This window comes from Oncorhynchus kisutch, linkage group LG15 (assembly GCF_002021735.2).
Source record: "Oncorhynchus kisutch isolate 150728-3 linkage group LG15, Okis_V2, whole genome shotgun sequence".
Taxonomy (NCBI): domain Eukaryota; kingdom Metazoa; phylum Chordata; class Actinopteri; order Salmoniformes; family Salmonidae; genus Oncorhynchus; species Oncorhynchus kisutch.
The window spans coordinates 53,849,105-53,877,001 of record NC_034188.2 but is presented as its reverse complement, the minus strand read 5'-3'; the positions used below and the strand labels follow the sequence as shown (position 1 = coordinate 53,877,001).

At 41.6% G+C, this 27,897-nt stretch overlaps 2 protein-coding genes across 2 annotated transcripts in view; one reads left to right on the top strand and one right to left on the bottom strand.

The window, feature by feature from the left end:
- LOC109905473 (CAP-Gly domain-containing linker protein 3) overlaps window positions 1-10,822 on the bottom strand; it is a 39,474-nt gene extending 28,652 nt beyond the window's left edge. Inside the window, exon 1 of the mRNA XM_020502864.2 lies at window positions 10,770-10,822. The gene's annotated coding sequence lies outside the window, so the exon portion shown is untranslated. The remainder of the gene's footprint in view (window positions 1-10,769) is intronic.
- On the top strand, window positions 9,443-21,596 carry LOC109905474 (cytochrome P450 2M1). The gene is made up of 9 exons (XM_020502868.2): window positions 9,443-9,861; window positions 16,275-16,437; window positions 18,140-18,289; window positions 18,517-18,677; window positions 18,844-19,020; window positions 19,280-19,421; window positions 19,814-19,998; window positions 20,158-20,299; window positions 20,673-21,596. Exons 1-9 carry the CDS (start codon window positions 9,676-9,678, stop codon window positions 20,861-20,863), a joined length of 1,497 nt encoding a protein of 498 aa, XP_020358457.2. The 5' UTR covers window positions 9,443-9,675; the 3' UTR covers window positions 20,864-21,596.
- Window positions 21,597-27,897: the final 6,301 nt, after the last annotated feature.

Sequence of the window (27,897 nt, the reverse complement as noted above, 5' to 3'; positions counted from 1 at the left end):
AAGTTAGAGGGAAAACAAAAAGAACTTGAGGAACTTATTCTAATATAATCTATTACAAAAATGAAGCAAACTGGATGGAATATGGAGAAAAATGCACAAAATTCTTCCTCAATCTCCAATACAGGAACGCTAACAAAAAGAATTTGCAGAAACTCGTTACTGAAGACAGTCATCTATGATTCTCTGAAAGATATTTTAAAAGAGGAAGCGAATTATTTTAGGCAGATGTTTACTGCCTCTTTACCGTCTCATCCTTTCCCACTGAATAAGGATTATGGTAATGAATTCTTTCCAAATATTATAAAACATGGAAAATTAACAAATGTACATAAAGAGTATTTTTTATATACTAAAAGCTCCATTGTTTTAACTACTCCTATAGAAATGGTAGTTGGTCAGGTATTCAGCAGGAAGGTCTGATTTCTCTATTATTAAAACAAGACACAGATGACAAATATAAAGACCCAGTCTATCTAAAAAACTGGAGGCCCCTTACACTTCAATGTTGTGATGCAAAACTACTAGCAAAATGCAGAGCATTCAGAATTAAAAGGGTTTTACCAAGTATTGTTCATCCTGATCAGACGTTTTTTTTTACATGGACTATACATTGGAGATAATATACGACAACTACTAGAAATAATAGAACATCATGAAACATATAAGAAGCCAGAAATGGTATTTATAGCAGATTTTGAAAAGGCATTTGATAAAGACTGGATTTTATTTATAAATGCCTGGATTTTTTCAATTTCTGTAATTCTCTTATAAAATTGGTAAAAAATTATGTATAGCAACCCCATGTGTAAAATAGTAAATAACGGCTACTTCTCAGAGTTTTAAATTGTCAAGAGGAGTTAAACACGGGTGTCCGCTGTCACCATATCTATTTGCTATGGCCATCGAAATGCTAGCTATTAAAGTCAGATCCAATGACAACATTAGAGGATTAGAAATCCAAGGCTTAAAAACAAAGGTGTCCATGTATGCCGATGACTCAAGTTTTATATTAAGTCCGCAAGCTAGATCCCTGCAATGTCTCATTGAAGATCTAGATAACTTTTCGGTACTCTCTGGACTAAAACCTAATTATGATAAGTGTACAATATTACGTATTGGATCCTTATAAAATACAACTTTTACATTACCCTGCAGTTTACCTATAAAATGGGCTGATGGTGAAGTAAACATACTCTGTATTCATATCACAAAGGATATAAATAAGCTCTCCACAATGAATTTCAATAGAAAACTTGTAAAAAATAGATAAGATCCTACAACCATGGAGAGGTAGATACCTGTCTATTTATGGAAAAATTGCCCTGATTAACTCCTTAGTCATATCTCAGTTTACTCACTTACTTACTTATGGCACTGCCTACTCCTGATGATTTGTTTTTCAAAATCATGAGCAAAAATATTTTGCTTTATCTGGGATGCTAAACCAGACAAATTAAAACATGCCTATCTATATAATGAATTAGTAATTGGGTGGGTTGAGATGATTAAATATTAAAGCACTAAACCTCTCTCTAAAAGCTTCACTCATTCAAAAGTTTTATTTGAACTTTGGTTCTCAAGGAGATTACTAAGAAACGCTCATCAATTGTTTAAAGACGGCCTTTTTGCCTTTGCCATGTCTCATTTTCGATTAATTGAAAATTATACTTTTTTCAAAGTATCTCTCTTTTTCAAACAAGCATTGCAGAGCTGGCTACAATTTCAATTTCATCCCCCTGAAAAGATAGAACAAATATTACAACAAATTTTATGGCTGAACTCAAATGTGCTGGTTGATAAAATACCTGTATTTATGGGAAAGATGTTTGAAAAGGGTATTTTGTTCTTAAATTATATTCTAAATTGGAATGGTAGAGTTATGTCCTTCATGGAGTTATCAGAATTGTACAGAAAGGTCTGCTCAATCCAAGAGTACAACCAATTGATTACAGCATTACCCCAAAAACGGAGGAGGTAGGTGGCAGCAGGAGGAGGTAGGGAACAGGAGATAAAGTTCCTCCACCCAGGAATGAACAGATGCGCTTGTAGACATGTAGGTGCTTGTAGGAGTTATATAAAAGGCTATGGGCATTATATGATTTTTAGAGCTCTCATGAATAAACTACAATGAACCTTTTGCAGAATCTGAGGCTTTGCCTAATTCTTATTAACCCTAGCTTTACAACCTAGAGGGAATTGGTCAAAGCTATAGTGATTGTTATCATTATTGGGATTGAAAATTCTTGTGACAGTGTACGAGTTGATAAATAAAACAACGAGAGATTCAAGACTTTGTGCTTTTCAGCTAAAATTATTATAAAGAATTCTTGCCACCAACAAAATGTTGAATATTTGGGGTATAAATTCATTGAAGCTCTGCAGATTTTGAGGATACAGAATCAATAGACCATTTATTTTGGTATATTCCTCAGGTAGCCTGTTTCTGGTCTCAGGTTCAGGAATGGCTGAAAATGCATAGCATTGATCTAAAGTTGACCCTAGAAATAGTACTGTTAGGAGATCTGGAGAGACCGGGTCAGTCAATTACTAATATACTAATACTCTTAGTAAAAGTATTTATCTTCAACTCGCAATCTGTGGATTCTATTCGATTAGATAGAAATTGTACGTTAAACATCACAGCATAGTTGAAAGCTATGTGTTGCGTAGAAACCCGAAGTGGGTGGCCAGCAGAGATAGATGGGATGGGCTGAGGGAAGCTGAGGGTTGGTATGTGGAATTGGAGACAAGTGGGAGTGGAATTGCTGTGTGGGAGATAGAGTGATGGTCAAAAATAAAAGTTTAACAAAAGTTTAAAAAAGGTCAAAATAAAGCATAATAAAAAGTACATTTGCATGACACTAAGTGGCTGTGTTTTTTATAACTAATGCCGGTTTGCCTGAAGCTGATGCCATGCAGGTGTTTGTACATATGCATATACACACACTCTCATTCAAATAAGCACATACAAGAACACACACATACATGTAATAGTGCCAGACATGCACACAAACATATACAGTTGGTATTGCTGTTATGATTTTAGTTGTCCTTGATTTCCTTTGTCTAAGATGTATTATTTAAAAAATAAAATGTTGCTTTGTAGTTTGTTGTTTTCTTCTGTCTTTCCTTTTTTCTCTTTAGTTCATTCTCTTGGTTGTTGGTGCATTGGGTGGGTTCTTGGGGGTGGGGAATGGAATTAATAGTATTTTTTATTTTTATTTTTATTCCTGGGGGAGGGGGGATGTGGGAGAGGACTCAAATGGTTGAGGGACAGCTATTGGGGAACTGTGGGGGTGGATCTTGAAGGGTTCGGGTTCACTTTTTTTGGCCTGGTGGTAGATCGGTCAACATGCCCTTGAGCAGGACATTGACCCTGGGTGCTGAGTTTGTGTGCCGAGTTTGAAGAGAAAGTTGAGAAGTATCACGAAGAACATACAGCTTCTCTAACTGATGTTATTGACAAAGGGTATGCTGAGGTCGTGCCAGATCATCAGTTTAACCACAACAATGGTAAGAATTCCACATCATGGTGTGTACCACCCAAAAAGAAAAGCTTGAGAGTGGTGTTTGACTTTGGGTCAGTTTTCAGCAGAACATCTATGAACAGCCAACTGCTACAAGGTTCAGACCGCCACAAATACTCTCCTTGGAGTCCTGACGAGGTTTAGAGAGGAACCTGTCGCTTTAATGGCAGACATACAAGCCATGTTCCACCAAGTGAAAGTGTCGGAGACTTTCTACGTTTTTTGTGGTGGCCTGATGGAAATGTTACACAGGACCCAGTGGAGAACAGGATGCTGGTGCATCAGTGGAGGACAGCAGGACTCTCTTTGCGACGGATGTGTTTGATACTGTGCTTTATAATTTATTTGTGGATGATTGTCTGAAATCCCTACCTTCAGAAGAAGCCATGCAGATGGTAAAGGATCTTACTGCTATCTATTCCCGAGGAAAGAAGATCCAAAGCGACCAGAGAGCTGTGTTTGCATAAAGATGACTTACTAGTGGAAAGGGCTCTGGGATTGCACTGGTGTGTTGAGACTGACACGTTCCAATTCAAGACCTCTTGTTTAAACGCCCAAGACATACAAGATGTGGAGTCTTGTCGGTGGTCAGCTCAATATATGACAGCTTGGGCTTTCTATCTCAGTTTACTCTTTCTCCAACTGTTGCTATAGGAGTTGTGTAGCAGGAACATCAGCTGGGATAACAACATACACCAATCTATCTCACAGCAATGGCAAGAATGGATGTCGCATTTAGGGAAAGTGGCAGAACTCAAGGTGAAAAGGTGCTTCAAGTCCGAAGACTTTGAAAAGCCAGAGCATGCAGAATTGCATCACTTTTCAGATGCCAGTAAGTATGGTTATGGAACTGTATCTTAATGCTGGTAAACAAGAAACAAGTACATATTTTATTCATGCTGGGAAAAGCGAGAGTTGCTCCCTTGAAGCAGACTACCATTCCTAGGCTTGAGCTCATGGCCGCTGTGTTGGCAGTTAGAGTTGATAGAATGTTGAGGAAAGGGTTGTCACTTCAACTGGGGCAGTCAAGTTTTTGGGCGAACGGCAAGACAATATTGAAGTACAATGAAAGTGAGAAGAGACAATTTCACACCTTTCGTGGCAAACCAAGTAGCAGCCATAAGAGAAGCCACAGAAGTCTCTCAGTGGAGATATATCAGCATCAAGGAGAATCCTGCTGATGAGGCCTCTAGAGGTTTGTTGGCTGACAGCTTTTTGGCTTGTAAAAGATGAATAGAGGGCCCAGACTTTCTCTTGAAGTCAAAGGAAGAATGGCCAAAGCTGTTCTTGGATCCCACTCCAATCTCATCAGGTGATCCAGAGAAAAACGTGACCTGACGGTGAACTTTGTTGTTGTGAAGGACTCTGAGAGTGCATCTACTTTTCTAATTGGAGTCATTGCAAAGTCTTTTAAACTCAGAGATGCTCTTCTATAGCTCAGAAGAGTAAAGAAATACTGGCCTCTGCGGATGACTCCCAAGTACAGTCAGTGGAAGTAGGAACTGAGAAGGAGGTCAGAGCTGCATTCAGTGGTTAACTTTTGACTACATATCTCTCAAGGGCTGAAACCTCAATCATTTGTTTCAGTCAGAGGGAACGATTCCCTGCTGAAATATCTGCATTGGAAAACTGAACATGTGGTATAAAAGGAAACTGACATCTTCAAACTATGCTGGAAGATGGCTTGTTAAGGGTAGGAGGCAGACTCAGTAAGATGGCCATGCCTGAAGAGGTGAAGCACCCAGTTATATTGTCAAAACATCAACATGTACCAAAACTTATCTTACAGCACATTCACAAGCTGCTGGGAGATTCTGGAAGGAACCACATGTTACGTTATCTACACTTCTAAAGATGTATTGGATCACAAGTTCCAACTCTGCCTCCAGAAAAGTTATTTCTGATTGTGTGGTCTGTCACTGTCATCAAGGGAAGTGTCATGTCGTTGGCCTGTGGGTAAGATTTATGAACCTCCCATAAATACCTTTCTCCCTTCCCTCTCTCTTTGACTCAACTGAAGGACTCTTGAATAGCCTTTGTTAAACATAGAGAGTCTGGGAACATCAAACAAGTGGGGGGAACGGAACCATATTTCGCTAATAGAACCAGTTGAAAATATGCGTTGGTACTTAATGAATATGTTGTCAGTTCGGTTGTCATCTGAGACATTATGACTGATGACAGGATGACATAAACTGTATCTGGGAAAGTCTACACATTGCAGTTATCAGATTCACATAGAATTGTTGTGCAATTTAAATGTTTGAATATGAAACTATTTGTGTAAATATTAAATGTAATTTTAGCTTCCAAATGAGAGAATTTGGTTTTCATAAAGGTTAGAGCTGTAACGACTCTCGTGGGTTGAAGAAGGAGACCAAGGTGCAGTGTCGTAGCCGTTCACCGCCAGCATCTTCGACCAACCTACCGAAGCGCAGCTCAGAGTAAATATTTATTGCATTTTCCTTTTCCAAATGGGTGCTAATTTAGAATGCATAAGATACTGTATTTACAATAGCACAGCATCTCCCTTTTTTCCTCAGTCTTCCCGCTCTTTCACTCAAACCCAACCCCCTTTCCTTTGTGTAACCAGCCGTCATGTCGGCTCTGTCCACCAGGAACATTTGTTTGACATAATTTGCATTCTGTGTATATGTAATTCTGTGTGATTAGTTAGGTATTTAGTAAATAAATAATTAAACCCAATTTTGTATTGCTGATTCAACTTGTTAGCCAGGGTGAAGACAACTTTCAGATGAGACTGAAATAAGGTAACGATTAATATTGACTGCTATTGATGTAAAATATGACTAGGTCTTTCAGAGTTTATTTGGAAGACAACAGCTCTATAAACACTCTTTCGTGGTGCCCCGACTTTCTAGTTAATTACATTTACACGATTAGCTCAATCAGGTAATATTAATTACAGAGAAAGGATTTTATAGAATAGCATATCTTATCACTTAATCCGGCATAGCCAAAGACAAGACAGAAGGTTGGTGAACAGAAGATGACAGATTTGCTGGTTCGCATCATGTGGAATGTGGGAGCATCTTATTCATCTTGTGAGGAAAGTGCTATACTAAATTCATACCATTTTGTGTGAAGCAGCGGAAATTCTAATTGACTGTCCCATCAGAAAACCCTCAGATGATCCAAATGATTTGGATGCACACACTCCAAACCACTTACTGCTTTTGAAGGGGAAAACCACTTCTTGCTCCTAGACTGTTTCAAGACTGTGATCTCTACACCAGAAGGAGGTGGAGACAAGTTCAGTACCTGGGTAATCTATACTGGAAACGATGGGTGAAAGAGTACCTACCATTGTTACAAGAAAGACAGAAGTGGAACAAACATAAGAAATGTTTTTCCGTGGGAAAACTAGTCATCATGGATCCTACTGCTCCAAGAGGTATGTGGCTGATGGGAAAGGTGTTGGAATCCTACCCTGACAAGAAGGGTCTGGTCCGGTCTGTGAGACTGAAAACTAGAACAGGAGAACTGGACAGACCTGTTACCAAGATCTGTCTACTCCAAGATCTGACTGTGCGTGAAGAAGTCTTTAGTGATTTGGACACCAACAAACTTTGAAGCTCTCGACCCACTTCACTGCAGCCCTGTGGATGGGGGCGTGCTCAACCCTCACCATTTCCTGTAGTCCATGATCAACACCTTGGTCTTACTGACGGTGAGGGAGAGGTTGTTGTTCCGGCACCACACTGCCAGGTCACCAACCTCCTACCTGTAGGCTGTCTCATCGTTGCCGGTGATCAGACCTACCACTGTTGTGTCATCAGCAAACTTGATGATGGTGTTGGAGTTGCGCATGGCCACGCAGTTATGGGTCAACAGGGAGTACAGGAGGGGACTAAGCACACACCCCTGTGGGGCCCCCGTGTTGAGGGTCAGCGTGGTCGGCTCGTCGGGAAGTCGAGGATCCAGTTGCAGAGAGTGGTGTTCAGTTCCAGTGTCCTAAGCTTGGTGAATAGCGTGGAGGGGACAATGGTGTTAAACACTGAGCTGTATTCATCTATTCTAGGTGGGTGAGGGCAGTGTGGAGAGCAATTGAGATTGCGTCGTCTATACATCTGTTGGGGCAGTATGAAAATTGGAGTGGGTCTATGGTGTCTAGGATGATGGAGTTGATGTGTACCATAACCAGCCTCTCAAAGCACTTCATGTGCTACAGGGCGGTAGTCATTGTGGCATGAAGCCTTAGAGTTCTTGGGAACAGGAATGATGGTGGTCATCTTAAAATGTGTGGACTGTGACACCAGGAGGTTGAAATTATGGTAAATATGCCTGCCAGCTGTTCTGCGCATTCTCTGGCAAAGCACCGTGGAATACCATCGGGCCTTGAGGGTGTTCACCTGATTAAAGACTTTCCTCACATCGGCATCAGAGAGAGAGATCACCCAATCTTCTGGGTCTGTGGCGGCCCTCATACCCAAAACAATGTTATTATCAAAGCGTGCATAAAATACATTGAATTTGTCTGGTAGAGAGGCATCTTTGGGCAGATCACGGCTGGGTCTTCGTTTTGTAATCCATAATGTACCGTAGGGCGTCGGAGCCTCTGTAATATGATTCCATTTTATTCCTATATTGTCCTTTAGCTAGTTTGGTGACTCTGCAGAGGTCATAGCGGGACTTCTTTTACTTGTTCCTCGCTGCCTTGTTGACAACATGACCGAGCGGCGCATATAACTATTTGATTTGAGAAAGGTGCTCCTCCCTCCCCACTTTCGCTCCATGACATGCCGGGTCATTGCCAGGTTCAAACCGGTCCATCTTGATATAACGCCCCCAATATCAGTGTTGCCAACTTAGCGACGTTGTTGCTATATTTAGCGAGTATTAAGACCCCTCTAGTGACACATTTTCAAAAAAGCGACAAGCGACAAATCTCGCAATTTTGTTTCTGGTGTTATTGGAGACTGATGTGAAAGCACGTATTGTTCTTACTCTTCTCAACGAGCAGCGGGTGAGTAACAGCCGTTGGTGGAAGAAGGTGAGGACCAAGGTGCAGCGTGGTACGTGTTCATATGGTTTAATAGGAATAGATCACTGAAAATACAAAAAACAACAAAGTGAACGAACGAAACCGAAAAAGTTCTGTCTGGTGCAGATACAAACACTCAACAGAAAACACCTACCAACAAAACCCATGTGGGCAAGAGCTACCTAAGTATGGTTCTCAATCAGAGACAACAATAGACAGCTGTCCCTGATTGAGAACCATACCCGGCCAAAAACAAAGAAATACAAAAACATAGAAAAAAGAAACATAGAATGCCCACCGTAGTCACACCCTGGCCTAACCAAAATAGAGAATAAAAGCCTCTCTATGGCCAGGGCGTGACAGGGTGCTGCCATGGGCCCCACCCCCGTCCACAGTACTTGCGCAGCAGTCAGAGCAGCTAACCAGAATTAGGGCCAGAATAGTTACCATAATTTTCTCACATTGCCATTGACAGTTTTTTCTATTGTCTCTTTTTGGTCCAATTGGATTGTTAATGTAGATTTTATACAAACAAAATGTAACAAATGTTATGGTTAAAAATGTTCATGTTTTACTGTGACTTGTTGTAGGCTCCTAAGTGGACCATAAGATTAAAAACCAAACCAAATTAAATAAAACATGAAAAACGATGTTTTTTGGGTCACTTTTGCTGGTCCCAAGCCCGGATAAAGTAGGAGGGTTGGAATAGTTGCATAAAAAAAAACAAGATTCGATAGAAAGTTAATTTGTAGTTCTAAACATATTTAGGGTGTTTTTGACTCAGTCTCTCCCACGACGTTATTCCTCTGCCCGATAGCATCACAATTACATTCACATGGGCAATTATACAAATTAGGTAATGATGTAATTTAGCAACTTAACTAGAGACTTTTAGGACAGCCATTAGCTACTTTCCTTACTGAGGAGTTGGCAACACTGCACAATATTTGCGCGGTCACTTGGCTTTCTTGTCAATATAATGGATCATCACTGATGAAACTCAGAACTGTGCAAACAATTGCACAACACAACTTCTATCCACTTTTTGCAGTAGAAGGCTATGACCCGGTACAGCATAAAGCTTTCCGATATCAGATTTTCTGTTAACTCTGTAGGCGATCATTGTCCTCGACTCTACTGAAGATGGATGTACTTCATATTTTGCAGACAAACTTTGTGTCTATTATAATCGGATTTGTCGTTATTTTATTGTGGATGAATCGAGGCAAACAAAGCAACTCACGTTTGCCTCCTGGTCCTGCACCGATTCCTCTGCTTGGTAACTTGTTACGAATGGATGTGAAAGCGCCATACAAGCTCTACATGCAGGTCAGTCAAATACTTGAGCTAGATCAGTGGGCAAGGTTAGGTCAAAGATGCAGAATCAGGTGTAGAATGGAATATCCATTTAATTACTTTTCCACAGAACTTGGCAAAAAAATTATTTGCATTACAAGCTATACAAGCTAAATGTAGGCTAGATCATTATTGTTTTACATTATTTTCTGTGTTGGTTACTGTAGCAACAAAGCAGTTCAGTATTTTCATGTGACTGCTTAGTTACCAGCCTTCTGTACATTTTTATTGAATTGCCCCTCTTGGTTCAATATTCATTCAAAGTATACTACATGCATGTATTTGAGAACTGAAAAAGTGTGTGTATATATATATATATATATATATATATATATATCGATTACATAAATTAATTTGTGGAATTTCTTTCCTTCTTAATGCGTTTGAGCCAATCAGTTGTGTTGTGACAAGGACATTTTCCGTTTTGACTGACCTTCATGTCTTAAAGTAATGATGGACTGTCGTTTCTCTTTGATTATTTGAGTTGATCTTGCCAAAATATGGACTAGGTCTTTTACCAAATAGGGTTCTTTTTTTTTTTTTTTTTCACCTTTATTTAACCAGGTAGGCTAGTTGAGAACAAGTTCTCATTTGCAACTGCGACCTGGCCAAGATAAAGCATAGCAGTGTGAACAGACAACAGAGTTACACATGGAATAAACAATTAACAAGTCAATAATAAAAAAAGAGAGTCTATATACATTGTGTGCAAAAGGCATGAGGAGGTAGGTGAATAATTACAATTTTGCAGATTAACACTGGAGTGATAAATGATCAGATGGTCATGTACAGATAGAGATATTGGTGTGCAAAAGAGCGGAAAAGTAAATAAATATAAACAGTATGGGGAAGAGGTAGGTAAAATTGGGTGGGCTATTTACCGATGGACTATGTACAGCTGCAGCGATCGGTTAGCTGCTCAGATAGCAGATGTTTGAAGTTGGTGAGGGAGATAAAAGTCTCCAACTTCAGCGATTTTTGCAATTCGTTCCAGTCACAGGCAGCAGAGAACTGGAACGAAAGGCGGCCAAATGAGGTATTGGCTTTAGGGATGATCAGTGAGATACACCTGCTGGAGTGCGTGCTACGGGTGGGTGTTGCCATCGTGACCAGTGAACTGAGATAAGGCGGAGCTTTACCTAGCATATCTTCTGTATACCACCCCTACCTTTTCACAATACAACTGATTGGCTCAAACAAATTCATTTGTAGATTTTCATTCCTTCTTATCTTTTAAGAAGGCACACCGATTATTTGAAATGCATTCCAGGTGACTATCTCATAAAGCTGGTCAAGATAATGCCAAGAGTGTGCAAAGCTGTCATCAAGGCACATTTCTACTTTGAAAAATCTGAAATATATATTTTGATTTGAACACTTTTTTAGTTAATACATGATTCCATATGTGTTATTTCATAGTTTTGAGGTCTACACTATTATTCTACTATGTAGAAAATAATTAAAAAGAAAGAAAGACACCTACTCATTCAAGGGTTCACTTTTGACTGGTACTGTATTTGCTTGTTTGTGCGTGTGTTGGTTTGCATGCTCAAACCCACAGCCTTTGTGCATTTACTACTACTACTGTAAAATGCAGTGATGAAAATGAAGTACATACTAACAATTAACGTCACACCTTGCCAAATTTGGACTTTTTGTATAATGTGATATTATACATGATATTGTAGATTAACTTTTGGTTGAAGAGATTTGTGGTTGCCAAAAACTTGGCCATTATTTACTCGTTAACCATCAGGTACAGACTGCCTTCTAAGCAAATAATTTCTATCTCTGAGGCCTCCAATGCCAACATGTCAAACAGAGTAGACACAGACACATCCTGGTTGATATATTACTGTGGAAAAGGTGCTTCTGTAAAATATATTTGGGAACCAGTGGCGTAAAATTGTTGACACATTTATTTTGTTTTAAATCTTTTGTCTCTGTGCTTTCATAATTTCCCTTCAATTCACAAGAGGCTGAACGCATCTCACAGGAGAAAGCACTGAGCGAGCGAAACAACGCCCCCCTGTCTCTCTAGTTGTAGGCCATCTGTCAGATGCTGTCTGGTCCAAATGAGTATGACATTGTTCCAACCTCACTTTGCGGAATTCAAAATGATGATGTTTGTCTTCCATAATTCAGATATACAGTACCAGTTAAAAGTTTGGACACACCTACTCATTCCAGGGGTTTATTTTCTGTTTTTACTATTTTCCACATTGATAAATAATAGAAGACACCAAAACTATGAAATAACACATGGAATCATGTAGTCAACAAAAAAGTGTTAAACAAAACTAAAATATGTTTTATATGAGATTCTTCAAAGAAGCCACACTTTGCCTTGATGACAGCTTTGCACAATATTGGCAGTCTCTCAACCAGCTTCATGAGGTTGTCACCTGGAATGCATTTCAGTTAACAGGTGTGCCTTGTTTAAAGTTAATTTGTGGAATTTCTTTCCTTCTTAATTAATGTATTTGAGCCAATCAGTTGTGACAAGGTAGGGGTGGTACACAGAATATAGCCCTATTTGGTAAAAATCCATATTATGGCAAGAGCAGCTCAAATAAGCAAGAGAAATGACAGTCCATCATTACTTTAAGAGACGAAGGTCAGTCATCCCGAAAAACTTTGAAAGTTTCTTCAAGTGCAGTCGCAAAAATCATCAAGCGCTCTGATGAAACTGTCTCTCCTGAGGACCGCCGCTGGAAAGGAAGACCCAGAGTTACCTCTGCTGCAGAGGATAAGTTCATTTGAGTTGATGAGTCCAAATTTGAGATTTTTGGTCAAGTGAGGCTTCTGTTTGCTCCTCATTACACAACACGGACCAACAAATATTCTTTACATCAACATAGGAATCACTAAAACTTTTTATGTGACCTCTTATACACTATATTAGGCCCAGCCTTTGGAATGTTGATCTTCCTAGATATGGCTACGATATTGTGATCACTACATCCGATGGCTCTAGATACTGCTTTCAAGCCTATTTTTGCAGCATTAGTCATGATTTGATCAATACATGTTGATTTCATTCCTGTGCTGTTTGTAACTACCCTGGTAGGTTGACTGATAACCTGAACCAGTGCGCAGCTTGATGAAAGCCAGTCAATATTTAAATCACCTAGAAAATATACCTCTGTTCATACATATCACATGCATTTCACAAATGTTATCCAGATACTGACTGTTAGCACTTGGTGGTCTATAGCAGCTTCTCACAAGGATGGGCTATAGGTGAGGCTGTTGAACCTGTAGCCATATTACTTCAACAGTATTTAACATGAGATCCTCTCTAATCTTTACAGGAATGTGGTTCTGAATATAATCAGCAACACCTCCACCACTCACATTTCTGTCTTTTCTGTAAATGTTATAACCGTGTATTGCTCCCACTGTATCAAAGGTATTATCCAAGTAGGTTTCAGAGATAGTCAAAATATGAATGTCATCTGTTACTAGCAAGTTATTAATTTCATTAACTTTGTTTTTAAGCTACATATGTTAACGTGGGCTATTTTGAGCACTTTTCTGGATGCTTGCTTGTTTTCATTTCTTTTTCTGGGAAGTTTAGCAGAAGTAGATATTCTCATGGTCCTCATATTCTCATTAGTGCAGGGTGAGCTGCACACAGTGGACTTCCTACTAGGGTACACCGCCTCAGTGCCAACAGCATACATACATTCAATAGGCACATGATTTGCTGCATACAGTAGCTGTAGGAGGTATTCATGGCAATTAGAGGGACATAAATTAGGTTACTTTCATTGTGTCTACCAACATCCCTGGGATAATGTACATTTGATAAAGCATTATGACGACTCAGCAACACAATGGTAGGGATTAATTGAGCTGGGCTTGGGTCATTGATAAATCGTTGTCTCAACGCAACCTTATAATGCTGTGAAAGGAAGCTCGGGACTGAGAGGAAGCTCGGGCAGGTTGATGGCTCTGGCAGATCCTGGCTGGCTGGTGGCTCTGGCAGATCCTGGCTGGCTGGTGGTTCTGGCAGATCCTGGCTGGCTGGCTGGCGGTTCCGGCAGATCCTGGCTGACTGGCTGCTCCATGCAGACTGGCGGCCCTGGCTGCTCCATGCAGACTGGCGGCCCTGGCTGCTCCATGCAGACTGGCGGCCCTGGCTGCTCCATGCAGACTGGCGGCTCTGGCTGCTCCATGCAGACTGGCGGCTCTGGCTGCTCCATGCAGACTGGCGGCTCTGGCTGCTCCTTGCAGACTGGCGGATCTGGCAGCTCCTTGCAGACTGGCGGATCTGGCAGCTCCTTGCAGACTGGCGGCTCTGGCAGCTCCTTGCAGACTGGCGGCTCTGGCAGCTCCTTGCAGACTGGCGGCTCTGGCAGCTCCTTGCAGACTGGCGGCTCTGGCAGCTCCTTGCAGACTGGCGGCTCTGGCAGCTCCTTGCAGACTGGCGGCTCTGGCAGCTCCTTGCAGACTGGCGGCTCTGGCAGCTCCTTGCAGACTGGCTGCTCTGGCAGCTCCTTGCAGACTGCCAGCTCCTTGCAGACTGGCAGCTCTTTGCAGACTGGCAGCTCCTTGCAGACTGGCAGCTCTGGCAGTGCTGAACAGGCGGGAGACTCCGGCAGCACTGGACAGGCGAGGCGCACTGTAGGCCTGATGCGTGGTGCTGGCACTGGTGGTACTGGGCCGAGGACACGCACAGGAAGCCTGGTGCGGGGAGCTGCCACCGGAGGGCTGGTGTGTGGAGGTGGCACAGGATGGACCGGACCGTGAAGGCGTACTGGAGATCTTGAGAGCAGGGCTGGCACCAACCGCCCTGGCTGGATCTTCACCCTAGCCTGGGCAGATGTGAGGAGCTAAGATGTACCGGGCTAAGCACGCGTACTGGGGAAACCGTGCGTTCCACCACATAACACGGTGCCTGATCAGTACCAGTATGGAGAGCTGACCCAGGTGCCATCAAATCCCCGACACGCTCCGTCGGGCGAATTCCGTGCCTCATGCACCAAAACAGCAACTCCCTCATAACTCTCTCCTCCAATTTCCCCATTAACTCCTTCACAGTCTCTGCTTCACTCACCTCCAACACCGGCTCTGGTTCTGGTTTCCTCATTGGCTCCTTACGATAAACAGGGGGAGTTGGCTCAGGTCTGACCCCTGACTCTGCCACACTCTCCCTGTGCCTCCCCCCAATACATTTTTGGGGCTGACTCTCGGGCTTCCATCCGCGCCGCCGTGTTAGTCTCTCCAACTCCATTCTCCTATAACCTTCCTCACACTGCTCCAGCGAATCCCAGGCAGGCTCCGGCATTCTCCCTGGGTCGACCGCCCACCTGTCTATTTCCTCCCATGTCGTATAATCCAGACTTCGTTGCTCCTGCTGCCGCTGCCTGTCACCACGCCGCTTGGTCCTGTTGTGGTGGGTGATTCTGTTAAGGTTTTCTTCCGGTGAAAGGGAGGAGGACCAAAATGCAGCGTTGTTATCTTCATACATCTTTAATGAAGATAAAGACGAACAATACAAAAACACTAAACGTAACGTGAAAAACCTAAACAGCCCTATCTGGTGCAAACAAACACAGAGACAGGAACAATCACCCACGAAACACTCAAAGAATATGTCTGCCTAAATATGGTTCCCAATCAGAGACAACGATAAACACCTGCCTCTGATTGAGACCCACTCTAGGCAACCATAGACTTACCTAGACAACTATAGTACACCACAATCCCATAACCTACAAAAACCCCAAGACAAAACACACCACATAAATAACCCATGTCACACCCTGGCCTGACCAAAATAATAAAGAAAACACAAAATACTAAGACCAGGGCGTGACACAGTTCTTATAAACATAAGCAATCTAAATAACTGTGGATGTTACAACCAGCACAAGGGAGCGAACACATAAAGTAAACCTAACCTACAGAATATACAGTCCACCAAGTCCTCACTTACAAGTGTGGTTGAATGATCTTATTGGCTCAACCTTTAGGCCTATATATTGCAAGGCATATGAATTTAAAGGTTATGGAGCAAACAATTCAATTATCACAACACAGGTTGTAATATGGCTTGGGGGGGGGGGGGGTTCGACTTCCTCAGTGATTTTACCTACACACTGCTACTGTTGGGAACATAAAATGACATGCTATAAATACACTTATTTTGACACATTTTCGATATCTAAGTGAGTATAATGTACACTATCAATTTGCCACTGCATTTCTTGCTCTCTTGTGTCTCTCCATCACTTATCCAAAGGAATAGCAAGGCCACAATCATTTCTCTTCCATGTCATACATCCCAGGACTGTCAGCTGTGCTCCATATAAACCTGGGATCTGAGACATCACTGTACTGGTTCCCTAACTATAATCCTGTGGTTCTTCTCTCCTCAGCTCAGTAAGAAGTATGGCTCAGTGTTTACTGTATGGCTGGGCTCCAAACCTGTAGTGGTGATCTCTGGCTTTCAGGCTATCAAGGATGCTTTTGTCACACAAGGAGAAGAGTTCAGCGGCAGAGCCAACTACCCCGTGATCATGACAGTCTCTAAAGGATATGGTGGGTGATTTATATATACACTGCTCCAAAAAATTAAGGGAACACTAAAATAACACATCCTAGATCTGAATGAATGAAATATTCTTATTATATACTTTTTTCTTTACATAGTTGAATGTGCTGACAACAAAATCACACAAAATCTAATTTATCAACCCATGGAGGTCTGGATTTGGAGTCACACTCAAAATTAAAGTGGAAAACCACACTACAGGCTGATCCAACTTTGATATAATGTCCTTAAAACAAGTCCAAATGAGGCTCAGTAGTGTGTGTGGCCTCCACATGCCTGTATGACCTCCCTACAACGCCTGGGCATGCTCCTGATGAGGTGGCGGATGGTCTCCTGAGGGATCTCCTCCCAAACCTGGACCAAAGCACCCGCCAACTCCTGGACAGTCTGTGGTGCAGTCTGTTGGTGGATGGAACGAGACATGATGTCCTAGATGTGCTCAATTGGATTCAGGTCTGGGGAACGGGCGGGCCAGTCCATAGTATCAATGCCTTCCTCTTGCAGGAACTGCTGACACACTCCAGCCACATGAGGTCTAGCATTGTCTTGCATTTGGAGGAACCCAGGGCCAACTGCACCAGCATATGGTCTCACAAGGGGTCTGAGGATTTCATCTCGGTACCTAATGGCAGTCAGGCTACCTCTGGCGAGCACATGGAGGGCTGTGCGGCCCCCCAAAGAAATGCCACCCAACACCATGACTGACCCACCGCCAAACCAGTCATACTGGAGGATGTTGCAGGCAGCAGAACGTTCTCCATGGCGTCTCCAGACTTTTCACGTCTGTCACGTGCTCAGTGTGAACCTGGTTTCATCTGTGAAGAGCACAGGTCGCCGGTGGCGAATTTGCCAATCTTGGTGTTCTCTGGCAAATGCCAAACGTCCTGCACGGTGTTGGGCTGTAAGCACAACCCCCACCTGTGGACGTCGGGCCCTCATACCACCCTCATGGAGTATGTTTCTGACCGTTTGAGCACATTTGTGGCCTGCTGGAGGTCATTTTGCAGGGCTCTGGCAGTGCTCCTCCTGCTCCTCCTTGCACAAAGGCGGAGGTAGCGGTCCTGCTGCTGTGTTGTTGCCCTCCTACGGCCTCCACCACGTCTCCTGATGTACTGGCCTGTCTCCTGGTAGCGCCTCCCTGCTCTGGACACTACGCTGACAGACACAGCAAACCTTCTTGCCACAGCTCGCATTGATGTCCCATCCTGGATGAGCTTCACTACCCGAGCCACTTGTGTGGGTTGTAGACTCCGTCTCATGCTACCACTAGAGTGAAAGCACCGCCAGCATTCAAAAGTGACCAAAACATCAGCCAGGAAGCATAGGAACTGAGAAGTGGTCTGGTCACCACTTGCAGAACCACTCCTTTATTGGGGGTGTCTTGCTAAATGCCTATAATTTCCACCTGTTGTCTATTCCATTTGCACAACAGCATGTGAAATGTATTGTCAATCAGTGTTGCTTCCTAAGTGGATAGTTTGATTTCACAGAAGTGTGATTGACTTGGGAGTTACATTGTGTTGTTTAAGTGTTCCCTTTATTTTTTTGAGCAGTGTATTTTTTTAAATGGGAGTGGGTGGGTGGGTGTCATTGTCCTTGACACAGTCATAAACAACAACATTACATTAGGTTTATGTTATGCTATTCTAATTCTTCCTCTTTGTGCTTCTGTCATACTGTTTACTGTAGGGGTGTTGGTGAGCAGTGGGAAGAGATCAAAAGATCTTCGCAGGTTTTCGCTAATGACCCTTAAAACCTTTGGGATGGGGCGCAGGAGCATCGAAGAACGTGTCCAAGAAGAGGCTAAGATGCTGGTGAAAGCCTTCGGTGAATATAGAGGTAGGTTATTCTCAGTATTATCTTCAGCAAGATTTTAATACTAAACATTTCATTGAAATGGTACCATTTTACATTAAAATACATGGAAAATCGAGTGTTTAATTCAAACGTAGTTGTTGCTTCTCACAGCTATTTCTAAAAGTTTCACCATCACAATATTATATATGGATAACCAATCAGGTATTTTAAAAGTTTCTGTGTGTTCTTGCCTTCCTTCTCTAATCTAGATTCAGTTGTCAATCCCAAAGAATTGCTTTGCAATTGTGTTGGCAATGTGATCTGCTCCATAGTCTTTGGGCACAGGTTTGAAAATGACGACCCAATGTTTCAGCTCATCCAAAAGGCTGTTGATGCCTACTTCCATGTACTCAGCAGCCCTATTGGAGCGGTACAGTAACTTTTCAGCTCATCTCTTTTCATAGAATCTTCCATTGCTCTCAACGCCCTGCTAAACTGAAGGTCTATCACAGTAATTGCACAAAATGGTCTTGGGCTGACCAAGCCATTGTTTTCACTAACAAATCCCCCTCCCCTTCCATCCCCCTTTCTTTCAGATGTACAACATGTTCCCTAGAATCGTTTGGTGCTTTCCAGGCAATCACCATGAGATGTTTGCTATCGTAAACAAGGCCAAAGCTTACATACAAGGGCAAGCAGAAATCCGTCTTAAAACCCTTAACATCTCTGAACCTCAGGACTTCATCGAGGCCTTCCTGGTTAAAATGCTGGAGGTAGAAAACACAGCATGATCCTCACATTGGAGGTTGAACCTCTTACACATTATGAAAATATGGAATGTGGCTGGAATTAAGATACCATCCATGTCCATTTATGTGAGTTTGGCTATCATGAGTGAATAGACAAGTGAGAGGCCAATCTCTGATTTCCAAACGTATTTAGTGGCAATAAGTATGTGGAGATGGCAACAACTAGCCACCAGATGTCGCTGTTTACTTACATAACTGATGGTGACTTATTCTCTTCTCTTAGGAGAAAGATGATCCCAACACTGAGTTCAACAATGATAATATGGTGATGACTGCATGGAGCCTGTTTGCTGCTGGAACAGAAACCACATCATCCACCCTAAGACAATCATTTCTGATGATGATAAAGTACCCTCACATTCAAGGTAGCCTGCTACCCAAGTCTTTATCAATTTAAAAAAAAATACCTTTATTTAACTAGGCAAGTCAGTTAAAAACAAATTCTTATTTTCAATGACAGCCTAGGAACAGTGGGTTAACTGCCTGTTCAAGGGCAGAACGACAGATTTGTACCTTGTCAGTTCGGGGATTTGAACTTGCAACCTTCTGGTTACTAGTCCAACTCTCTAACCACTAGGCTACCCTGCAACCAAGTCTCCTAAATCTATTAGATAACACTGCTATCCAAAAAAGTATAATTCTGGACTATGAATTGTTTAAAATGTGTTATTACGATGTGACATGTAATAACTCCAACAACAATCCGTACATAGTATCAGTGCAACGTATTATAAAGTGTGACTTAAATCTTCCTAAGAGAGTGTTCAGAAGGAGATAGATGAGGTGATTGGCTCAAGAGTGCCCACGGTTGACGACAGAGTTAAAATGCCCTACACGGATGCTGTCATTCACGAAGTCCAGCGATACATGGACCTCAGTCCCACCTCTGTACCCCACAAAGTGATCAGAGATACAGAGTTCTACAACTACCACATTCCAGAGGTGACCACAATTGTGTAACTGTACAATCACAGAATGTTCAATCTCACTGTATCTTGTTTGACGTGGTGGAACTGTTGTTTAAAAAAGATGATTTACATTTTACGGATCAACATGCAGTTTTCATAGCAAGTGATGGGTGTTATTTTGTCATTCTTTCAGGGTACCATGGTCCTGCCTCTGCTGTCCTCTGTGCTTGCTGATCCCAAATGGTTTAAAAACCCAGATGAGTTTGACCCAGAGAACTTCCTGGATGAAAATGGAGTCTTTAAGAAAAATGATGGATTCTTTGCTTTTGGAGTGGGTAAGATCATGGTCCAAGTAGTTTGTGGATTATGTGAGTTAAAAACAAGAAACCTAGTGGCCTGGGGTGGTCTTGCGTTCGACAGTAAGCTGCTGCCTCTCTGGAGATACTATGTTCCGCTGCCAGCATTGGTTTGGTTTGAATCTGACCCGCTGCTAATCAGCACACTCTCCTAATAACTTTCCTGTATCTCTCTATCCTATCCACAAAAAAAACATTCAAATATATGAGATGGTTGGGCCTTTCCTAGCCTGGATTTCCCCACTCATTTAATTTTTTTTTTACAAGAAACCTGAGAACCTCTGGTCAACTTCAATTCAGTTATAGGCTCAGCTGACTGACAATGACCTCTCTCATCTCTCTTTTCCCTCAGGGAAGCGGGCTTGTCCTGGAGAGGCTCTGGCCAGAGTGGAGCTCTTTCTCTTCTTTACCTCGCTCCTGCAGCGCTTCACTTTCACCGGCATCAAACCTCCAGAGGAGATCAACATCGAGCCAGTGTGCTCCAGCTTTGGCCGCATGCCAGGTTCCTATGATTGCTACATCAAACTCAGGACTGAGGAGTGACCCCTTTACTGTGGAGACGTCACAGGCTCAGCTTCACAGGCAGCTGCTTGTCAATTTACAGTAACCATAGCCTTACATTTACCTCCTTTTTTCTTGTAGACAACTATATAAGCGTTAGTGAGTTGTATGCATCTTGCTATTATCCTCAGGTAGGATCTCTAAGGTATGGGTTGATATTTCAAGGCTACATTCATGTCTTTTAAAGCTTGTTTTTGGTCAGGTTTCAAGAATTGCCTTCAGAGATGTTGGTCACCATATCTCAAATCAAATCAAATCAAATGTATTTATATAGCCCTTCGTACATCAGCTGATATCTCAAAGTGCTGTACAGAAACCCAGCCTAAAACCCCAAACAGCAAGCAATGCAGGTGTAGAAGCACTATGCTACACTATGCTGTATATCACACTCACCTACTTTGTACCCTTGTAAAATAGGCCTGGAGGTTCATATTAAATTCTCTATTGAAACATAGTGAAAGGACCAAAAGTTTCAGGTGTTATAATGTAAGCAACTGAAACTGGTTTTGTTTTGTAGGTTGCTACATGGTTAGGACTGTACATCTATACATGCAAAGCACTTAGGGGTACTGTACACTATGTATACTGTGGGGGTCACTATGTTATTCTGCCTTTGTTTTCAATATGATTGATATATTGTAACACAACATTGGATTGTAACTTTTGCTTCAACTAATAAATAGTACTGCGCACTTCAGCTAGATTCAAACAATAACTTGTGTGTCCAGACCTGTCATTAAAAAGTGAGCTTGGTGTTCAGATTACCTGCTCACATATATCTGTCATATTAGACTTGTATAGACACATAAGTATGTCCATGTCCACATATAATATCTGTTTCACAGAAGGAGAACGCTGTTACTGGAATGTTAGTGGTTACCAGAAAAATGTATCAATTAACTCATGAAAATAGTGACTTGGGCCGTGTACACTTTCGGAAAGTATTCAAACCCCTTCACTTTTTCTGAAAATGTTTACTTAACAGCCTCATTCTAAAATTGACTACACGCAATAACCCAGAATGACAAAGTGAAAACAGGTTTTTAGACATTTTTGCAAATCTATTTATCACATTACCTAAGTATTCATACCCTTTACTCAGTAAAGAGAAGCCCCTTTGGCAGCGATAACAGCCTCAAGTCTTCTTCGTATGACGCTAACAACCTATATTTGAGGAGTTTGTCCTATTCTCTGCAGATCCTCTCAAGCTCTGTCAGGTTGGATAGGGAGTGTCACTGCACAGCTATTTTCAGGTCTCTCCAGAGATGTTCGATCGGGTTCAAGTCCAGGCTCTGGCGGGGCCACTCAAGGACATTTAGAGACTTGTCCCAAAGCCGATCCTGCATTGTCTTGGCTGTGTGCTTAGGGTGGTTGTCCTGTTGGAAGGTAACCCGTCTCCCCAGTGTGAGGTCCTGAGCACTCTGGAGCAGGTTTTTATCAAGGATCTCTCTGTACTTTGCTCCGTTCATCTTTCTCTCGATACTGAGTAGTCACCCAGTCCCAGCTTTATTTAGGGGTATAAGGGGATAAGAAAGTTGTAAGTTCATGAAGAAGTTATATTCTTCAAGAATCAATGGGTTCATCTTACCTCTCTTCGGCTCAGTAAGAAACATGGCTCAGTGTTTACTAGGCAGAGATTGAAAACTTTGCAGCTTCTCTGTGATGTCCCTGGAAAACCTCTGAATAGAATGCAAGAGCCTCGAGGAGAGGGTCCAAGAGTAAGGTTTGTGTGTGTGTATGTGTGTGTGCATCCATGTTTATGCTTGTTTCCAAAGCATGGCTTGATAAGCTTGCCTGCCAAAATGACAAAAGAACATGTGTGCTACCATTTGGAGGATAAATTGACATTGGTGTTGCAAACCGTGCCAATATATCCTCCAAACACCGGCTTAGAGGGCATTTTCACTTTTATATAACGGGTTACCAACATGTTTAAAATAATGATTGGCATAGTTTCATTAAAGAAGTTATTGTGATGAATTTATTCATACTATTTAATCCTTCCACAAGATATAGTCAGACACAAATCTAGGGTTGCTACCCAAGCCGGCTGGTCGTTCGTTCAATCGGTTCAGTTGCTAGAGACGCGGGCGACCCAGTCGTTCCTTCTAAATGTTTCATTGCCATACCTGCTGGCATAGTTCCTGATTTCTTGCTTGCTAGCTAGCCAACTACGGCTAATTTACAGTCCCGTCAAAAAGTGCATCCAGAATAACAGCAAAGTCTCAGCATTTGTATTTGTTTAAGCTGTTTTCTAGTGACATTTACTTGGATACATCCATAACAATGAGCTAATGAGGTGTGATATCGCCTGGCTTAGAAAATGTACTCACTCGTCAGGGCACTTGTTCAGAGGAGCTAGCCAACAACACAGCTAACACAATCCCTTGAAACTGAAGCTGTAAAGACTGCAAACTAGCTGCACTTCATTTCTTTTGACCTTTCATCAATTGACATTTTCTTTGTATATATCCATAAAAATGATGCCAGCTGTTTCATTATTTTGACTGGCTGAAAAACGGTGCCTGCCTGTCTGTCTCGTCACAACTCCTGACATGTTCATTATTATGGGACAGCTGGAGATCTAATTTTAATATTGAAACTGTGGCAAATGTCAGAGAGACAGGCTGCAAGAGTTATACAAATCTCTGCTGTTTCTAAAAGAAATGTGAGATAATGTCAAGATGCTTTTTATAGTGGAGATCAAGTTTATAAATTGCTTGGCTGGGCTTATGAGAGAGTGGATTGCACAGCCAGAAGGAACAGAGTGAATTGGCTTTTTAACGTCATAGATTTAGCCGGTGATAACTTGTGGAGTAAACACTCAAGATTAGACCAACCCGTTGTAATATAACAAACACCCCTTCCTTCATTCCCATGTTTCCTATACTGTCCCTCTTCAACCTTTCCCCCAGAATCGTTGAGGGCTTTCCAGGAAAACACCATGAGCTGTTTAAGGCCATAGACAAGGACAAAGCTTACATACGAGAGGAAGCAGATCGTCGCCTTTAAAACCTGGATACCTCTAATCCCCAGGACTACTTCGAAGTCTTCCTGGTTAAAACACTGGAGGTAGAACAATGATATATTCCTGGAATTGGATGTTGGACCGCTCTACACATTATCAAAATACAGAGCCAAATCTCCTATTGACAACATTGTATGAGTTAGCAAATTAGTATGTTACGTTTGGTATGGTTACATAAGACAGAAGGTTACTTAAGGATGGGTTAAATGGAAACTGACATTTTGAATCTGACTGTAGGTCTATAACCTCTCACATACTGTGGCCTTGATATTTAACTCCAGCAAAATTAAGCATTTCTTGCAGTCTAACGATACACCAAATGTAGGCAAAATGTTGACTCGGTAACAGGAGTGGAGAAACATGATTTCTTTCTTTCAGCATCTTGAGAGAATGCGAATGTTCAATTAGATACCGTCTGTAGCGGTTGCCAATAGGTTATTAGCCATTTCGGGAGGGTGAACAAACAGCTGACCCGCGCACCACTATCCCACACATGAAAACAGGTTGTCACAGTTTAACCCGATCCTTCTAGGAAGATCCTTCTAAATTCAGCCTGGTCTCAGAGCATTTTGTATTGTTTTGTATGTAATACTCCGTTTCATATGTATTCATTTGTGGATGTCCACCATCCACTTCGTATGCTAATAATGACTGGAATAATCATTCAGTTTGGTCTCCTAAACCGAAGCTCTAAACTCGTTCTTGGTACAACATAGTACCAAGACATTATCTCATCTAATGGTATATATCAATTGTCAATTTCTAGATACTCCCATAAAAAATACAACCCCTCCTGGACAAGCTTACAGAGAGAAGTGACTGGCACATAGAGATTGTGGAGCCACCTAACTGGTTCCCCATTAATCACACCATCCCTTCACATGGTTTAGGAATAGTTAGACACATTCACAGATAAGACTAACCTGACCTCTCCCCTCTCTGGGCCCAAGTAACTTTTCTCACATAAGCATACTATAAAAATTCATAAAACATCTTATTTATCAATGTTACCTAAAGAATTCTGATTCTGCTACCACAAATGTAATAAAGTAAAAACTTTTCAAATAAATTACCTTCCACGTTATGTTGGCTGAAAATTGGTTAGCTACGCTGTCCTTACGAACCACATACCATGTCATTACAGCAGTATGTACTGATATGTTGTTAGCTAGCTACCTAACGTTAGTTGGCTATTTATACATCAAACTTGTCAGTATATTAACTATAGGCTACCTAACTAACTACCCAACTTTTATTGACTTGATTATTCCAGTCATTCTTAGCTTAGCTAAATGGTAGTTGTTGTGCGTTCTCAATGGGTGCTTTCGTAAATTCTCTCTGGCTATCTACTCCGATTTCAGAGCACTCTCATCTGAGTATACCAGAGCGCAGAATAATGAATTCATGAGCATTCCACACCCATTGAATATGGCCGGTGTGATTATGGCCGGTGTCAGTAAACGTTGGCAAAAAAGCGTAATTAAATTGTTGCCAGCAGCACAGTTACAGTCACCAACTCACCAACTCAGTTCTTTGGATGCAACTCAGCATTCTTTGTCCTCCAAACACGACGAGTTGAGTTTTTACCAAAAAGTTCTATTTTGGTTTCATCTGACCATATGACATTCTCCCAATCTTCTTCTGGATCATACAAATGCTCTCCAGCAAACTTCAGACGGGCCTGGACATGTACTGGCTTAAGTATGGGGACACGTCTGGCACTGCAGGATTTGAGTCCCTGGCGGCATAGTGTGTTACTGATGGTAGGCTTTGTTACTTTGGTCCCAGCTCTCTGCAGGTCATTCACTAAATCCCCCCGTGTGGTTCTGGGATTTTTGCTCACCGTTCTTGTGATCATTTTGACCCCACGGGGTGAGATCTTGTGTGGAGCCCCAGATCGAGGGAGATTATCAGTGTTCTTGTATGTCTTCCATTTCCTAATAATTGCTCACACAGTTGATTTTTTCAAACCAAGCTGCTTACCTATTGCAGATTCAGCCTTCCCAGCCTGGTGCAGGCCTACAATTTTGTTTCTGGTGTCCTTTGACAGCTCTTTGGTCTTGGCCATAGTGGAGTTTGGAGTGTGAATGTTTGAGGTTGTGGACAGGTGTCTTTTATACTGATAGCAAGTTCAAACAGGTGCCATTAATACAGGTAACGAGTGGAGGACAGAAGTTACAGGTCTGTGAGAGCCAGACATCTTGCTTGTTTTTAGGTGACCAAATACTTATTTTCCACCATAATTTGCAAATAAATTCATTAAAAATCCTACAATGTGATTTTCTGGATTTTATTTTCTCATTTTGTCTGTCATAGTTGAAGTGTACCTATGATGACAATTACAGGCCTCTCATCTTTTTAAGTGGGAGAACTTGCACAATTGGTGGCTGACTAAATACTTTTTTTGCCCCACTGTATACTGGGGTGTGAGGTAGAGGAATATGCAGTATAGGGGAAAATTGATATTATAACATTTAAAGTAAAACTATGCTACTGGAGGAATAATGATTATAGACATGTGAAGACGGGACATATGATACGCCACGTAGCAACAATAGCTAGAGATATTAAAGTAGCGTGGATAACAGTAGGTATGAGAGCATGGTCGAGCAATCCACTACTTAACAGACCACTAGGAAGAGATAGTCCAGGAAGGACAGGGATATATATTAAAGCAACAGAGGAGGATTGGTTTTAAATAGGTGAATTGCACAATAAAAAGAACTAAGACAGCATAGATAGTGCAGGTATTATAGGCAGCTAAAAGAATAACTAGACATTAAATAAACATTTGAAAGCAAGGATATCAGTAGCAATAGGACAAGAAAGAAAGATAAATATTGAGAATGTTTAAAGAAGGAGAAGGATTGTTGAAAAGTATAAAGATATCTAGAGGAATGTTGAAGAAGGACAAGGAAAAGTCAGACTGAAAGAAGATGGAATGGTTTGCAAAACCTAGAGTTGTGGAAATAAAGAGAAATAGAGGTGGAAGATAAAGAGGCTCTCTCTGTGCCCTCTTCTGTAATATAAAAAGACCTGGGAAGGACAGGGGAGGCTGAGCAAGGTCCAGGAAGGAACCCAGAAAAGTTTATGTGGAAATAGGAAGACAAGTGGGAATGGCTTTGGTAATGTTGGTTATCAATAATAGTGATGTTTGAGGCGCTATACTGGAATAAGACATGAAATCATCTGTATTATCCAGTAAAAAATGTGCAGACATTATAGAATAGATTCTAATACAAGGTATTAAGTGACGTGACTAATTAATTATTGTCCGGGGAAGTGGATAGCCCTACCTTGGAAAATAGTTATTTTGAAACCATGGATTCGCTGAAAGAAGCGCACAAACTACCAATTCGGCTCGAATATGAAAGAGTAAACTAGATAATGTAGGGCAATTTTACCCTGAAACAGTTGAATTCAAATCAAATTAAGAATTCAGGGAGGCAATTATGAATTGGAACAAACACATAAAACCAGAATAAGAAGCTCAATGTACAGGCATACTGAAATTAGCGTTCTATCAGCATCATTACTCTCACATTACTAATTTGAGAATGAATAGTGTAAAACGGGGTACTTGGTAATGTCGTTAAGGCTATTTTGGTTGGATTTCAAAGCACTAGATTGAATATACCAGAGTGCAGAATAACTGATGCATTTACAAAACCTCGAAGTTTGATTGAACATTGCCGGTGTCAGTGAATGTCAGGGAAATACCGTAATTTGAATTATTGCAAACGGCACAGTTAGTCCCCAACGTGTTTTAGGAAACAAGTAAAAGAGCCTAACCACTTTTGCTAGGTGAGTAGAATGGAGAGTGAAGGATGTATTTTCTTGTTTATATCAGAAAGTAGCGTTAGCTAAATTAGCCAACATTAGCAAGTTAACGTTAGCTTGGGTGCTTGACTGCCATGTGGGAGAAATAGTAAGAATTATGATTCAGACAGTTTGGATCAAACCCTGTTCATTAGCGGATTTTCGGGTT

What these genes read in the sequence shown, in the direction of transcription:
- LOC109905474 (XM_020502868.2), top strand. Translation starts at nt 9,676, where the DNA reads ATGGATGTACTTCATATTTTGCAGACAAACTTTGTGTCTATTATAATC. An exon ending in CATACAAGCTCTACATGCAG is followed by an intron (nt 9,862 to 16,274) that starts GTCAGTCAAATA and finishes TTCTCTCCTCAG; the next exon opens with CTCAGTAAGAAGTATGGCTC. An exon ending in ACAACTACCACATTCCAGAG is followed by an intron (nt 19,999 to 20,157) that starts GTGACCACAATT and finishes TCATTCTTTCAG; the next exon opens with GGTACCATGGTCCTGCCTCT.